Source organism: Dipodomys ordii, unplaced genomic scaffold (genome assembly GCF_000151885.1).
Source record: "Dipodomys ordii isolate 6190 unplaced genomic scaffold, Dord_2.0 Scaffold78, whole genome shotgun sequence".
Lineage (NCBI taxonomy): Eukaryota > Metazoa > Chordata > Mammalia > Rodentia > Heteromyidae > Dipodomys > Dipodomys ordii.
Window position 1 is genome coordinate 5,891,475 of NW_012267294.1, and position 14,527 is coordinate 5,906,001.

A 14,527-nucleotide genomic window follows, 5' to 3' on the forward strand; every position below is an offset into this window, starting at 1 on the left:
TTTTTTTTTGTGGTCACTTGTGGGGGCCTGGGCACTGTCCCTAAGATCTCCAGCTCAAGGCTAGTGCTCTACTACCTGAGCCACAGCACCAATTTCTGGTTTTCTGGTGGTTTGTTGGAGATAAAAGCTTCATGGATTTTGCTGCCCGAACTGGCTTTGAACCATGATTCTCAGATCTCAGCCTCCTGAGTAGCTAGGATTACAGGAGTAAGCCACTGGCGTCTGGCTGCTCTTAGCTTTATTCCCCTTTTCTCTCAGCTGATTATACCCATCAGTTTCCTCTGTCGCTATGCACTACCTATTCTATATATTTCATATAAAAATGGGCTGATGTATGACCATTTGTATCTGGGTTCTTTCATTTTATTCATCTCTTACAGATACTTAAAATGATGGAAATTTAATTACCTTTTACCAAGCCCCACCTAAAGTTTCTACACCTTTCCATGTAGCCACACTGGGAACCCAGCTTCCAGCTTTTTAATTTTAAAACATGTACTCAAATCATATCCAAACTATAGCAGGTGTTACACAATGACATGAGCACCAGGAAGTGAAGAGCTTAGAGCATTGTGAAGGTAGTGACACCCTGAAGATTAATTTATACAGTTTCTGATGTATGTCATCATTTCACTATTTTCTCCTGTAGCATCTGATCTGTTATTCATCCCACACACCAATTAGTTATTTCAAACACTGCATTTTTTAATCTTTAGAAGTTCCATTTAGGAAGTGGCAGTGTGGCTCAAGTGGTAGAGTGATGGCCTTGAGCACAAAGAGGCTCAGGGACAGCGCCCAGGCCCTGAGTACAAGCCCCACAACTAACAAAAAACCCAAACAAATAAATATGAAAAGTTCCATTTAGGTCTTCTGTTATATATTCTATTTCATCCTCCTGTTCTTATTTTCATTTAGACTGAAGCTTAATATGTATATAATATGTATATACATATGTATATGTATATAAGTGTTTATATACATATATTTTAGGTTTTTTTTTTTTTTTGGTGGGTTGTGGGGCTTGAACTCTGCCTTGGGCGCTGTCCCTGCGCTCTTCCACTCAAGGCGAACGCTCTACCGCTTCAGCCATAGTGCCACTTCCAGTTTTCTAGTGGTTTATTGGAGATAAGAGTCTCACGGACTTTTCCTGCCCAGGCTGGCTTTGAACCGCAATCCTCAGATCTCAGCCTCCTGAATAGCTAGGATTACAGGCGTGAGCCACCAGCGCCCAGCTTTATATACATATATTTTAATGCTTTAATGTTTCTTTATTGTAAATAAAATATTAGATAGAACAATTCAGAGCTGTCCACCATTCCATTGTCTCATCACTTTCTGTTTGATTTGTCTTTGTTACCTTTCAGTCTTTGTTGTATAAAAAATTCTCTGTGGTTTCACTTAATAGTGTATTATAAATATTTTTCATTTTGTTATAACTTTATTTATTTATTTTTGGGTCCAGTAGTGAGGCCTGAACTCTGGGCCTGGGCGCTGTCCCTCAGCTATTCAGCTCAAGGCTAGCGCTCTACCACTTGAGTCACAGCGCCACTTCTGGCTTTTTTGTTTTTGTTTATGTGGTGCTGAGGAATCGAACCCAGGGCTTCATGTATGCAAGGCAAGCGCTCTACCACTGAGCCATCTTCCCAGCCCCTGTTATAACTTTTAAAAATATCTCCAAATCCTCATCTCCATCATCTCTCATCCCATTACACTGGGGGAAGGACAGTTAGATTTGAAGTCTAACAGATGTATCTTTTTTTTTTTTGCCAGTCTGGGGCTTGAATTCAGGGCCTGGCACTATCCCTGAGCTTTTTGTGCTCAAGGCTAGTGCTCTACTACTTGAGCCACAGTACCACTTCCAGCTTTTTCTGTATATGTGGAACTGAGGACTCAAACCCAGGGCTTTGTGCATGCTAGGCAAGCACTCTACCACTAGGCCACATTCCCAGCCCTAACAGGTGTGTTTTTAAAATCCAGGCCTCACTATATTCTAGGCTGTCCTGGAACTCACTGTATCCAAGGGTGGCCTTCAACTCAAGATCTAGCTACCTCTGTCCCACATGTGTGCCATCATGCCCAACCATATAAAAAGCTTGTTTTAAAGTTTTTAAAAATGAATTCCATTATTTTTCTCATTTTCTAAGTCTATTGATTTTTTTTTTTTTTTGGTCTGGTCGTGGACCTGCCCTCTGGGCCTGGGCGCTGTCCCTCAGCTCTTCAGCTCAAGGCTAGCTCTCTACCACTTGAGCCACAGCGCCACTTCCGGCTTTTTTTTTTTATGTGGTACTGAGGAATCGAACCCAGGGCCTCAGGCATGCAAGGCAAGTGCTCTACCACTGAGCCACCTTCCCAGCCCAAGTCTATTGATTTTTATTCTAGTGTGAGTCACACTTTTTTGTTTCTTTCACATTTAACAAATGTGCTAGGTTGTGTTGCATTTCCTTAAGGAACACTGGACAGAGGTTTGGCCTTCATCCCTGAGTTCAGTCCTTGTGAACGGTACTTTATGTGTTCAATCAGTATTGGTTCTTGGACTAATGAATTACTCTTTTCCAAAGATTCTTGTCATTTTACATCTGTGTTCTGAAGTCAGCCAGACTGTCAGCTGCTTGGCTCCTACTCTGTGCTGTGGCCTACAAATGCTTCTAGCAATCACCGGGCTTAACCAGTTTTCTTTTTGTGTTAGTCCTTGTGACCTCTTGTCTGTTTAGGAACACTTGTTTCATAAATTTTGCCCTCCTTGCTAGTTCCTTTGTCATACTCTTTGGTGAGTGAAGGAAGATATGTGGGACATCGGAGGAAGTAGGTCATATGGGGACTAACCAGAAATAATAATAATACTTCTTCCTCCTCCTCCTCCTCCTCCTCCTTCTTTTTTTTCTTACTTCCCCCTTCCTCCTCCTTCCTTCCTCCTTCCTCCTTCTCCCTCTCCCTTCTCCCTTCTTCCTTCTTCTTCTTCTTGTTGGTTGTGGGGCTTGAACTTAGGGCCTGGATGCTGTCCCTCAGCTCTTCAGCTCAAGGTTAGTACTCTACCACTTGAGCCACAACACCACTTCTGGTTTTTCTGGTGGTTAATTGGAAAGAAGAGTCTCACAGACTTTCCTGCCTGGGCTGGCTTTGAACCGTGATCCCCAAATCTCAGCCTCTTGAATAGCTAGGATTACAGGTATGAGCCACCAGCCTATGGCTGAAAGAACAATTCATAACATAGCTAAAATAGAGACTTTTTTCTGTTCCTGGTCTCCTTGGGAAATATTTTTCTCTGAACACATTTTGGAGCTCTCTCCTCCTACTTATCTCACCTGTGGGGGTTCAGTCCCCCTGGCTGACAGTGGGATTAGAACAGCTGGTTTGGGGTTGGAGGTGTGGCTCAGTTGGCAGAGCACTAGCCATTGAGCAGCAGGTATGGTCTGGGGAATAAAAAAGAGAATAGCTGTCTTAGCTCTGTGCTCCTGCCTGCCTTAGAAAACAAGCCCAGAAGGTGACATGTTGGTGGGCAAAGGAGGCATCCACACCCACCCTCGGGAGCCATCATGCCCACTGAATTTGAAGTGCGGGTGTCCTGCAGGCAGTTGGCGAGATGGGCCCAGAGCTCTGCCGGAAGCCATCCGGGCTGCTGTCTTCCAGGCATGAGAGGATAGGGGCAGCAGGGCTTGCTGGGGAGAATGAAGCCCTTGAGGGTGGAGCCTGGCACGAGCTAGAGCTTTGATGAACAGATAAGCTAAAGGATATCTGAATATCCATTTTTAGTGAAAGGTAAATCTAAACACTGGGGCAGATTCGCACATGGGAGAAGCTAGTTGCATGTATGACTTGGCTACCACTGACTAATTTACCAATGGAATCTTTTATTGAGTTTTGCATAGAACAGTACTGTGAACTTCTTTTAAAATAAAAAGTGTACCGAACAAGGATGAACAAAGCTCAAAAATGAGTAAAATGAGTTGCTGAGAAGTGGCTACTCCTGTTATGAGTACAATTAATACTATTCACATTCAGCCAGGTAAATATCCAGTTACCAAGGGGTTATATAAAGTAATATAAGCAGTATAAAAGATATTATACTAAGGAGGAAAGGAACTGGCTTTGGTACACAAGAAAGGAAAATTAGATAATGATCTGACTTTATAACAACTGAATTTTACTGTAGAAGACATTAGTAATTTCTATTAACAAGAACCTCAATCATTATTATTACCTTTAGTCATACATAGGAGTTTAAATTCAACTTGTTTATGAGAACAGCATCATCTTAGAAGTTCCCTTGGCTTTGTAGATGAGAAATAATTTTATATGTCTTTACAAAAGCAGTTAGATAAAATTTGGAGCACACAAGCCCCAAATAAATTTTCATTTCCAAGACTTACTTAGATGACGTGAAGGTGGTTTTGTTTTTCCTATTTTTCCCATTCTGTGTCTATCCTTTATTAGTATTGGCTAGTATCATCAAAGATATATTTAAAAGTATAATTTTATTCTGAAACAGGAGAAAGGAAACATGCATGCTGCAATAATGTCAGAGTTTCCAGGGGAGATATGAACTTGGTTGTATAAACACATTTTATTTGGGGTTCAGTATGAATTTTCAATAGATGTTATTTAGATAAGAAAGCAGCAATTCAATGCAGTTATATAAACAAGAAGCTCAGAGGGGAATTATGCTGAAGGGTATAAAATGGGCCAGGAGTCTGGGTCAGCGTAGCACCAGCTCACCAATGCAAAGTCAGGTAGGTGTCTAGACTGAGAGGCACTGCCAGATGAGGTGTTCTCACTGCAGTCTTTCATTTTCACAATTGTAGAATTTATTTAAAACGTGCAAATGTTAGGAGATAATTTTCTTTCATAGACTCTAAAGTTTTAAACTTGTTGCATGGCTGGAGAGTGTGACTGAGCCATATAAGGTACAGTTGACTTTCCATCCACATGAGGAGTGACAGCTGATGAAAGCTTGTGGAATAGAGATTGATGTGTGTGTGCTCTATGTTTGCATTTCAATTTAAGTGATTTTCTCCCTTGAATAATTCTTATTAAATCTTAACTATTAATGGTCATCTTTGATGAAAACATTGCTCTGGGGAAATCTTAGCATGGATTTAGGGGTAATATGCTTTGTCTTAAAAGGTATTTTTCAGTTATATAGTTGTGAAAAACTCCCCCTGCCCCTTAGGTAGTATCCAACCTGAACAATAGTTTATTTTGCTCTGCTTTGGTTTGCTGGACAATTGAGTTTTCATTGGACAGTAAGGAATCCTGAGAGAAAAGATGGGTGAAAAAAGATTATCAGATCAGAGAGAAATGTGTTTATTAAGAATAAAGAATAGGGGGTTGGGAAGGTGGCTCAGTGGTAAAGTGCTTGCCTCACATGCATGAGGCTCTGGGTTCAATTCTTTAGTACCACACAAGCAGAAAAAAACGGAAGTGGCGTTGTGGCTCAAGTGGTAGGTAGAGTGCTAGCCTTGAGCTGAAGAGCCAAGGGACAGCACCCAGGCCTAGAGTTCAGGCCATGACCAACCAATAAAAAAAGAATAAAGAATAGGGGATGTACTTCATCACAGTGCTAAGGAAGTTATTTCCCACTGTTTGAATCCTGCCTGTATCCACCTATCCTTCATGTTTAAGCACTCAATAAGTTATTTATGAGGGCTTTAGAAGAGGCAATTAAGTTGCAAAGATGAAAATCCAGGCACAATAAAGAAGGAATTGTGATAGATAAGAGGGGATTAACCAGCACTGATTTATGTAGTGTTGTGAACACATGTGTTTCAAATTTATGTATAAGAGAACTTCAAAAACAGTATCAAATTAGGAGTAAGGTATTATAACACAGTTTCATCCTGTAATTTAACATGGGAGAACTCTGACCATCAAATCACCAAACCTCTGTTTTATATAGAATAGTAGAAGTTCAGACATGTAAAGTTCATTATTTTCTTTGGTGAAAACTCAGTGAACAGCTGTCCAGACACTTGAGAGTTATATGATTGTGAATGACAGGTATTTTATAACATTTATCCAGTTGATACATTTTTTAATTCTACAGAGGATCCTCTTAAGTCTGTGGCACTAATATAATAGGACCAATTCTATACCACAGAAGATCACATTTGGGAAGTACTTGAGAAAACCTGATTTGTGAGAAATAGATTCTTGTTTTCAGGCTGGGATTATAGTTCAGGGGCAGAGCAGGAAGCTTGGCATGGAAGAGGCTCCAGGTTTGGCCCTCAGCTAAAAAAAAAAAAAAAAAAAAGCAACCAGACAGATCCTTATGCTTTTCCTTCCCAATTCCAATATCCAAATAACTCCTCAAGGAATTGCTTGAATATGCAGTGGTGTATTTTATTTTTCTTTCTAAAGTGGTTTGCACAAGTAAACATAGTAAATATAGGAAATCTTTGATCTGAGTGGGTCTCAATCCTCTTTGAAGCACTGAGAACAACCTGTTTCTATTATCTGTGTTCTACTTATTTGAGCCTCCACAGGACTGGCAGCTCTTTAGGTCAAGGGCCATCTTGTGTCCATTTTGTGTTTCTCAGTGCATGGCTCAGATGCTAAATGTATGCTTACTTACCTTATCTGCAATTCTCATTTTAGGAATAAAAAACTGATGGGAATGACTACTTATCTGTAAAGCTTACATGAATAATAAATCCCTGTATAATGTGGTTTTCATTTTCTCTTGCAACATTATTGGCAACAAAATTTTGGTTAACAGGGCTTGGAATGTGGTTTAGTGGTAAAGTGCTTGCCTAGCATGAATGAGGCCCTGCGTTTGATTTCTTGGTACCACATAAACAAAAAATAAATAAAATTAATTAAAAACTTTTGATTAACTACAGTTGACTGTATGAGGTTTCCCTAAGTAGATGTTTTAAGTTTTAAATGGCTTAAAATGCCATGGGGCTGGGTGCTGGTGGCTCATGCCTGTCATCCTAAGCTTCCCAGGAAGCTGAGGATCACAGTTCAAAGCCAGCCTGGGCAGGAAAGTCCATGAGACTCATGTATCCAATTAACCACCAGAAAACCAGAAATGGTGCTGTGGCTTAAGTAGTAGAGCGCTAGCCTTGAGCTGAAGAGCTGAGGGACAGTGCCCAAGCCCAGAGTTCAAGCCCCATAACTGATTTTAAAAAAGGATAACTGTTTTGATTGAATAAAAATGTTTAGTGAATAAATAATAAACAAAACACTTAATGTGGATAATAATATTGTTCCATACAGTTAAATATTTTCTTTACTGATGACACTCAAGGAGTAAAAAGATCCAAACACATCTAGCTAGGTACACAGTATTAGTAAAATAAAAAAAATCTTAATCTTTGAGGTGATAAAGCTACATCTCAAAGTCTGAAATTTGATGACCCTCTTTCAGTAAGCAGAATCAACATAACTAAGTCATAGCATTATCCGGGTTACAACACTGTTCAACTGACAGTGAACAACTTCTTCATTAGACAGGATTGATCAAGATGTGTATTCTGCTTTGCCTGGAGCTCAGTGGGTCCCCCACTTTTCCATGTATCCCCAAATATTGACTGGAGTCCCGTCTAACCCATAACGGATCTGCCATTCTTGCTACTATCTTCAGTTTGTGTATATATATATATATATATATATATATATATATATATATATATATATATATATATATATATTACCTCTGTATTTTCATTGAGATTAGGTATTTCATATCTTTTCTTTGATACTGCTCTACTTCTTTTAACTTCAAGTAATATCCTAAGGGTTCAGAAGTATTCCTAACACCAGTCTAGTTTTAGCTGGCCACATGTGGAATTATATGCAAGGCTATAAGCACTAGAGTGCTAATAAAATTTTCTTAGTTCCTTGCCCTTTATGATTATGATCTTTTAAGCTATTGAACAAAAACTCTCAGAAGATTACAGTTAAGTTTTTCCCTAGGACAAAGTAAGCATTCAACAAATGATAACCATTCACACACACACACACACACACACACACACCATGCATACACACACACACACACACACCCCATGCATATAAAAGCTTTCCCCAAACATGTTTCTGAATGTTCTGAAGGATACATATAACAGCTTCTTTTAATTGTTTCTTTGATTTAGCATGAGTGCTATCTTCCTGATGTCCGTGCTTTTTGGTCTCACATGTGGGCAAGTGACATCTGTTTGTATTCCAACTGAGTATACGATGTATGTGGACAGGAGGGAGTGTGCTTACTGCTTAACCATCAATACTACCATCTGTGCCGGGTACTGCATGACTCGGGTACGTAGTTCATCTCACTTCATTTACACGGAAATGAAATAGACCTGGGAGCGGTTCAACCTATCTAGAAAGGAAATGAGATGAATCACATCTGTATTTTTCAAATCCAATTGTGGCTGGCTCATGAAGAAATAGAATACAAAGTTTACAGTATTATGTACACTTACTCAGAACAAAGTAGGCAAGCTTTGAATTTTATTGAAGTTTGTGAATTTTTCTCATCAGATTGATTTAAACCTTATCTTGCTCTCATAATCAGAAATAAAGAATGTAGTATGGTGCTAAATTGGTATTAATGAATCGGATTAAAGAGTCTTCCTCTAGTCAGGTTTGAGACAAGACAATGTTGGTTTGATATGTTTCTACCACCTGTGTTTTCTAAAGTCCTTCCACACGGGCTCCTTTCCTATTCTTAGGATATCAACGGGAAGCTGTTTCTTCCCAAGTATGCGCTGTCCCAGGACGTTTGTACATACAGAGACTTCATCTACAGAACTGTAGAAATACCTGGATGTCCCCACCAAGTTGCTCCTTACTTCTCCTACCCAGTTGCTGTGAGCTGCAGATGTGGCAGGTGTGACACTGACTACAGTGACTGTATCCACGAGGCCTCCAGGACAAACTACTGCACCAAGCCTCAGAGCCCCTACCTGCTGGGACAGTCTGCCTAACTCCACAGTGGTGTTATTTCCAAAACTAGGTTAAATGTGTTTACCTGGAATTGAGCTAATAAATCATTCTGATTCCCAAGAACCTGTGGACTTTTGGAGTGCTTTTTAAAATTCATATTCACATCCACAAAGGCATTCGAGAGCTTGGAGAGGTGTTCAAAGCAAAAGTGAATGAGAAAGTGGAAGTGGAGTACAGAGCAGGGACATGAAATATGAATGAAGGCTGTGGGCTCCACACAGAAGCTGGGAGGTGGTGTGGAGAAGGTTGTCTGAACAGAGACACAAATGGGAGACAACCTCAGAATTCTGAGGAGAAAGTACTGCGCTGGGAAGGGGAAGGGACCCGTGACATTAGGGCACCAAAGACACCTTCCAAAGGCTTCTCTGCTTCTAATCAGGGCTGGGGTGGAAGTGGGGAGACAGGATTATGTGAAATCCGACATGTGATACTTTACCAACCCCCTGGATAAAACCCCACCCCAAATCAATGAGGAGTAATGGAAATATTCCCTTTAATTACTCTGGCAGGCCAATTGACCCATGAAAGTTATATCCCAAAAGGTCAGTTTACAAAGCCTAGAAAAGAGGTCACGATCATTTTACATGTGTACATCTAAATCCTTCATAGTCCTTCAGTAATAGGAGATACTTTCCAGCGTTTATACCAACAGCAACTTGTGCTATTTGGCTTTTGATATGCTGAAACACTAGTACAATTAAGAAAGGGTTGAGGGACAAGGGAGGGGCATTTGAATGAGACTCTGCTTTCTGCTGAGTATGCATGGTACATTTTTCTTTTCCTTCCATAGATGCTTCCCTTAGAGAGACAGACCTAGACTGGAACTCAGAAATACTGCTCATTCTCTGCCACCCTGCAGTAAAAACCAGTTGTCAGCCAAGCCTTGCTCTAGTCCACAGCTACCTAAATGCCTACATATTGTAAGTACCCATGAGAGTGGGAGTATGGGCAGGCAGTGGAGAATTAGTATCAAACCCGAACTTGGCAATGGGGAAAGTTGTTATTCTTTACATACAGAAGAATCAGGAACCTACATCATCATTGTCGTCATTGTTATCATCATTATTATTACCATTATCATGTGTGTGTGCGGTACTGGGGCTTGAACTTCTCTTGAACATTCCCCCTTAGCATTTTTGCTCTACCATTGAGTCACAGCTCTACTTCTGGCCTTGTAGGTAGGTGGTTTTGATCCTTGATCCTCAGCTCTCAGCCTCCTGTGTAGCTAGGATTATAGGCGTGAGCCACTAGTGCTTAGCTACATTATTTTCCCCTTTATATCTGAAGATAATATTTGCATGCTATCCAAATTAATATGGGTCTTGTGTTCTTTGATTACTTGATAATTGAATATTTGAAGCTGCAATTTCTTAAAACTTTATTAAATATATATAATAAGCAAAAAATGTAAAGTACAAACGTAACTGGAACTAACCCCAAATAATTTTCATGCATTCTAAATTTTTTTTCATTGACTTAAACTATGGAAAAGCCAAGGAATTTGGCAAGATCTTTTATAAATATTCTAACTCTGAGAGATTTTAATTCTCTTTTTCCTTCAAATACATAAACAGGCCTTCTTTTGCAGATAGGAAGCCAGGCCTGGCCATAGGTATTGTGGGCCGAACCATCATGAGCCATAAGAGCCTAGTGAGGGAGCATGAGAGACAACCTGATTCCTCTGCTTAAGGCAATCAATTTGGAATACATGCACAATTCATTTTCTCAACTATTCTTGAAAGTAGAGTTGTCCAAGATATAAAGTCCTTATGCCAGAGCCTAGGGATTGGTGCAGCAATAATAACTTGTCTCAACTGGATTCAGAAACTTTGAGACAGTGAGGTTCTTTGAAGACTCTTGTGTCATTTAGATTTAAGAAAGAGAGAATGGCCAGGCGCCGGTGGCTCACGCCTATAATCCTAGCTACTTAGGAGGCTGAGATTTTAGGATTGCGGTTCAAAGCCAGCCCGGGCAGGAAAGTCCATGAGACTCTTATCTCCAATAAACCCACCAGAAAACTGGAAGTGGCGCTGTAGTTCAAGTGGTAGAGCTCTCGCCTTGAGCTGAAGAGCTGAGGGACAGCGCCCAGGCCCAGAGTTCAAGCCCCACAACCGACCAAAAAAAAGAGAGAGAGAATGGTTAGACAGAGCACTTAGGAATGGAAAGGTGTCCAATATAAAACTAGAACAGTAAAGATTAGCTATGTTGGCAGGGAGCAGCATGGTTCTTTCTGGTAACTGGCAATTCTAATGACAGTCTCCTACTCAGAGAAGAAATTGTCTTCTTTCTCATTGTGTTAACTCTGAGTCTAAATGCAATAACAATTCCTTGAGCAAGTAATTTCACTCTACCCCATTGTCCCATGGAATTTTCTCTGCTCTCTAATCTTTGAAAATAATCCTTTTTTCTCCCTCTCTCTCTCCTCTGAGCCCCCTTCCCCCAGCACCCTCTTTCTATCCACTGTCTGCATAAAATAGTCATGTGTTGACTTTTGGAGGTTCTTGGCACCTGCTTTCTGTCTCAGGGGTTTGAGTGGGGCTGGCAGGGTGGCCATGCTACTGAGGCTCTGTCACCCCCTACTGGTTAAGGATGCAATCCCTTCCAGAGGGGACTGCTCCCACAACCTTTATTTTAACTGAAAGAAGGAAAAGTGCTTGGCTCTTTGGGGTTCTTGTATTGACAGAAGTTGAGCCTGGAGCTACTGCTGAACTTCTTAGGTTTCTCTTGGAAACATCCACCATGGGGTAGAGGAACCAAACCAGATGATGAGAGACTGAGGAGAGACAATATTGCAGCCTAAAGCAGCCAGCTCCATCCTTCAAGAAATGTCACTTTTCTAATCTGCCCCTTGCACCTGGACTGTCCTGACTTGAGCATCTTTACTACTGGTATCCAAAGATATTTCTGCTTCCATTCCTCATCTCCTTTTCCTGCTTCTTTCTTGAGCCTTCTCGTCAGCATGAGAGAGCAGAAAAGAAGCCTATCTGAGCAGTCAGGGCAAAGGCCTTCTCCCATAGAGGTTCTGCATCCCTCACCATGGCCCTGTGAAGTCCTGTATTCAGATCGTGGGCATCATGTGACCATGGCCTGAGCAGCCACATGTGCAAGCCCCTGGACATCAGGTGATGGCCCATCGCCTCTGTTCCCTTGCATGTGAATGACCGACTGATTGGATTCCTGTCGTGTGTCGGAATGGAACCCAGATGGAGGGGCTAAAGGATGCATGGGGAGCTCATGCACCCTGGCTACAGCCTGGAATTGGCTCTGGAGGGTGGTACAGCCCACAAGTTGCAGTTTTTCAGTGTTACTTTGATCTTTTTCCATCCTAAATAGATTTTCTTTAAAGCAAGCAGTCTCTCTTGATCCCGTGTAATCTATTTATTGCTTGAATTTTTATTCTAGCTTTGTGTGTGTGTGTGTGTGTGTGTGTGTGTGTGTGTGTGTAAGAGCCAAAAATCCTAACCACCTACTTCCCTATTCTCTTTTCAGTACATTGCACTTTGGCTTCCACTTGTAGCCTTTCTTGAAACTTCTCAATAAAGGCAATGATGGTCCAGCACAAAGGACACCTGCTGCCATGACCTCTCTGTTTCCCCACAGGTCTGGTGGAGGCCACCTATCTGCATAAACTATTCCTTTAATCAGCCCTAGTGAGGATGAAATCAATCTTCTCTGTTTTGTTGAGCCTTTTCTTTCTGCCCTTCTCCATAAGGATTCAGAATCCATGCTGTGGTCTGTAGTTACAAGAGGAGCGTAGTTCTGGACTGGATGCTGTGAGGTGAAGATTCTAAACTTTGAATGCAGGGCTAGAGTTTTAATAGCCTTGTATCTTATGGACCCTTGGGATATTGTTAATGTAAGAAGCTATTGCCGGGCACCAGTGGCTCATGCCTGTAATCCTAGCTATTCAGGAGGCTGAGAACTGAGGATCACTGTTTGAAGCCAGCCAAGGCAGAAAAGTCCCTGTGAGATTCTTATCTCAAGTTAACTACTCAAAAACCAGAAGTGGAGCTGTGGTTCAAAGTGATGAGTACTAGCCTTGAGCAAAATGAGCTCAGGGATAGCATCTAGGCCCTGAGTTCAAGCCCCATGACTGACAAAACAGGTGGGGGGCTATATTAAGGATTTTTAAGATCAACTCAAGCAATTTCAGAATATAGAAAATTTTAATCTGAAATAAAATATTTTATCATGAAGTTTTAATTGAGGGTCTGGGCATGAGAAACTTAAGAAAATGTTTGGTCTGATCTCCAGTTAGTTCAGGTAAATAGAGATGATTGAAAAGTTATGCATACATATATGTGCAAGTGTATGTACATACAGACCCATATAAACCCATGTACATGTTTTCACATCACATGTGTATGTATTCCAGATAGGTATTCAACATATGTTTTTTCTAAATCTATAAGAATAATATATGTAGACAAAACTCTATACATTTAGTATACATGTATATATAGGCACACCTGTGTGTGGCCATATAGGAGTGTATATATATATATATATATATATGTAAGTGCACACATATGGGCACATGTGACATATGCATATGTGTACGCACATATAATGCTCTGTATAGACATCTCTGACCTACTCATATGGCAGCACTGGGGTTTGAACTGAGGGTCTCATTCCAGTAACAGGGACTGTATTACTTAAGCCACACCCTGTTAAGTATTATGGGCTTCTTGAGTTCGTTGAAACAGAATAAAACTCCTGTAGAACTGGACACACTGCTGAGCTGGATGGACCTCAGTATTCACTTAGTTCCTGTCTTCAGGAAGACAGATAAACAAAATCTACTAAGAGAGGTGGACTATTCTTTGCTTCAAATATTACATTTATCTGCTCCTGGGGTACAAACATACACTTTATGATGTGATTTTTTTTTTTTTTTGCTGGTACTGGGACTTGAGCTTAGGACCTCACACTGTCACTTGGGTTGTTTTGCTCAAGGCTGGTGCTCTACCACTTGAGCCACACCTCTACTTCTGGCTTTTTAGTAGTTAATCGGAAATAATAGTCTCACAGATTTGTCTGCCCAGGCTGGTCTTGAGCCCCAGTCCTCAAATCTCAGTCTCCTGAGTAGCCAGGATTATAGGCATGAGCCACCAGTGCCCCACTCATGATAATCTTTTCTTTACCTACAGACACAGCAAAGTACACATAGTGAGCATACACAGCTCCAATTATTTTTCTAGAAGAGTCTTCTCCAATGTGAGAGGCAACAGCAAGCATGTCTGGAAGGGAAGTAAGCTTTCTGGATGCAAGGCTATTTCTGACACTGGATCCTTTCAGCAAAATGGTTTCTTAGTTTCTTGGGAACCTCTCATTTCTTGGAGAACATACTGAAGGGCTGGGAAGGTGCCTCAGTGGTAGAGCGCTTGCCTTGCATACATGAGGCCCTGGGTTCAATTCCTCAGCTCCACATAAGCAGAAAAAAAAGCCGGAAGTGGTGTTGTGGCTCAAATGGTATAGTGCTAGTCTTGAGCTGAAGAGCTGAGGGACAGCGCCCAAGCCCAGAGTTCAGGCCCCATGACTGGGCCCCCCCCCCAAAAAAAAGAGAACACACTGAACT

At 41.1% G+C, this 14,527-nt stretch overlaps 1 protein-coding gene across 1 annotated transcript; it reads left to right on the forward strand.

Moving 5' to 3' along the window:
• Window positions 1-8,094: 8,094 nt before the first annotated feature.
• On the forward strand, window positions 8,095-8,927 carry Tshb (thyroid stimulating hormone, beta). The gene is made up of 2 exons (XM_013024632.1): window positions 8,095-8,256; window positions 8,673-8,927. The coding sequence occupies exons 1-2, from the start codon at window positions 8,095-8,097 to the stop codon at window positions 8,925-8,927; spliced, it is 417 nt and encodes a 138-aa protein (XP_012880086.1).
• Window positions 8,928-14,527: the final 5,600 nt, after the last annotated feature.

Coding starts and splice junctions, on each gene's coding strand:
- Tshb (XM_013024632.1), top strand. CDS start 8,095: ATGAGTGCTATCTTCCTGATGTCCGTGCTTTTTGGTCTCACATGTGGG. Junction 8,257..8,672: donor CCGGGTACTGCATGACTCGG/GTACGTAGTTCA, acceptor TCCTATTCTTAG/GATATCAACGGGAAGCTGTT.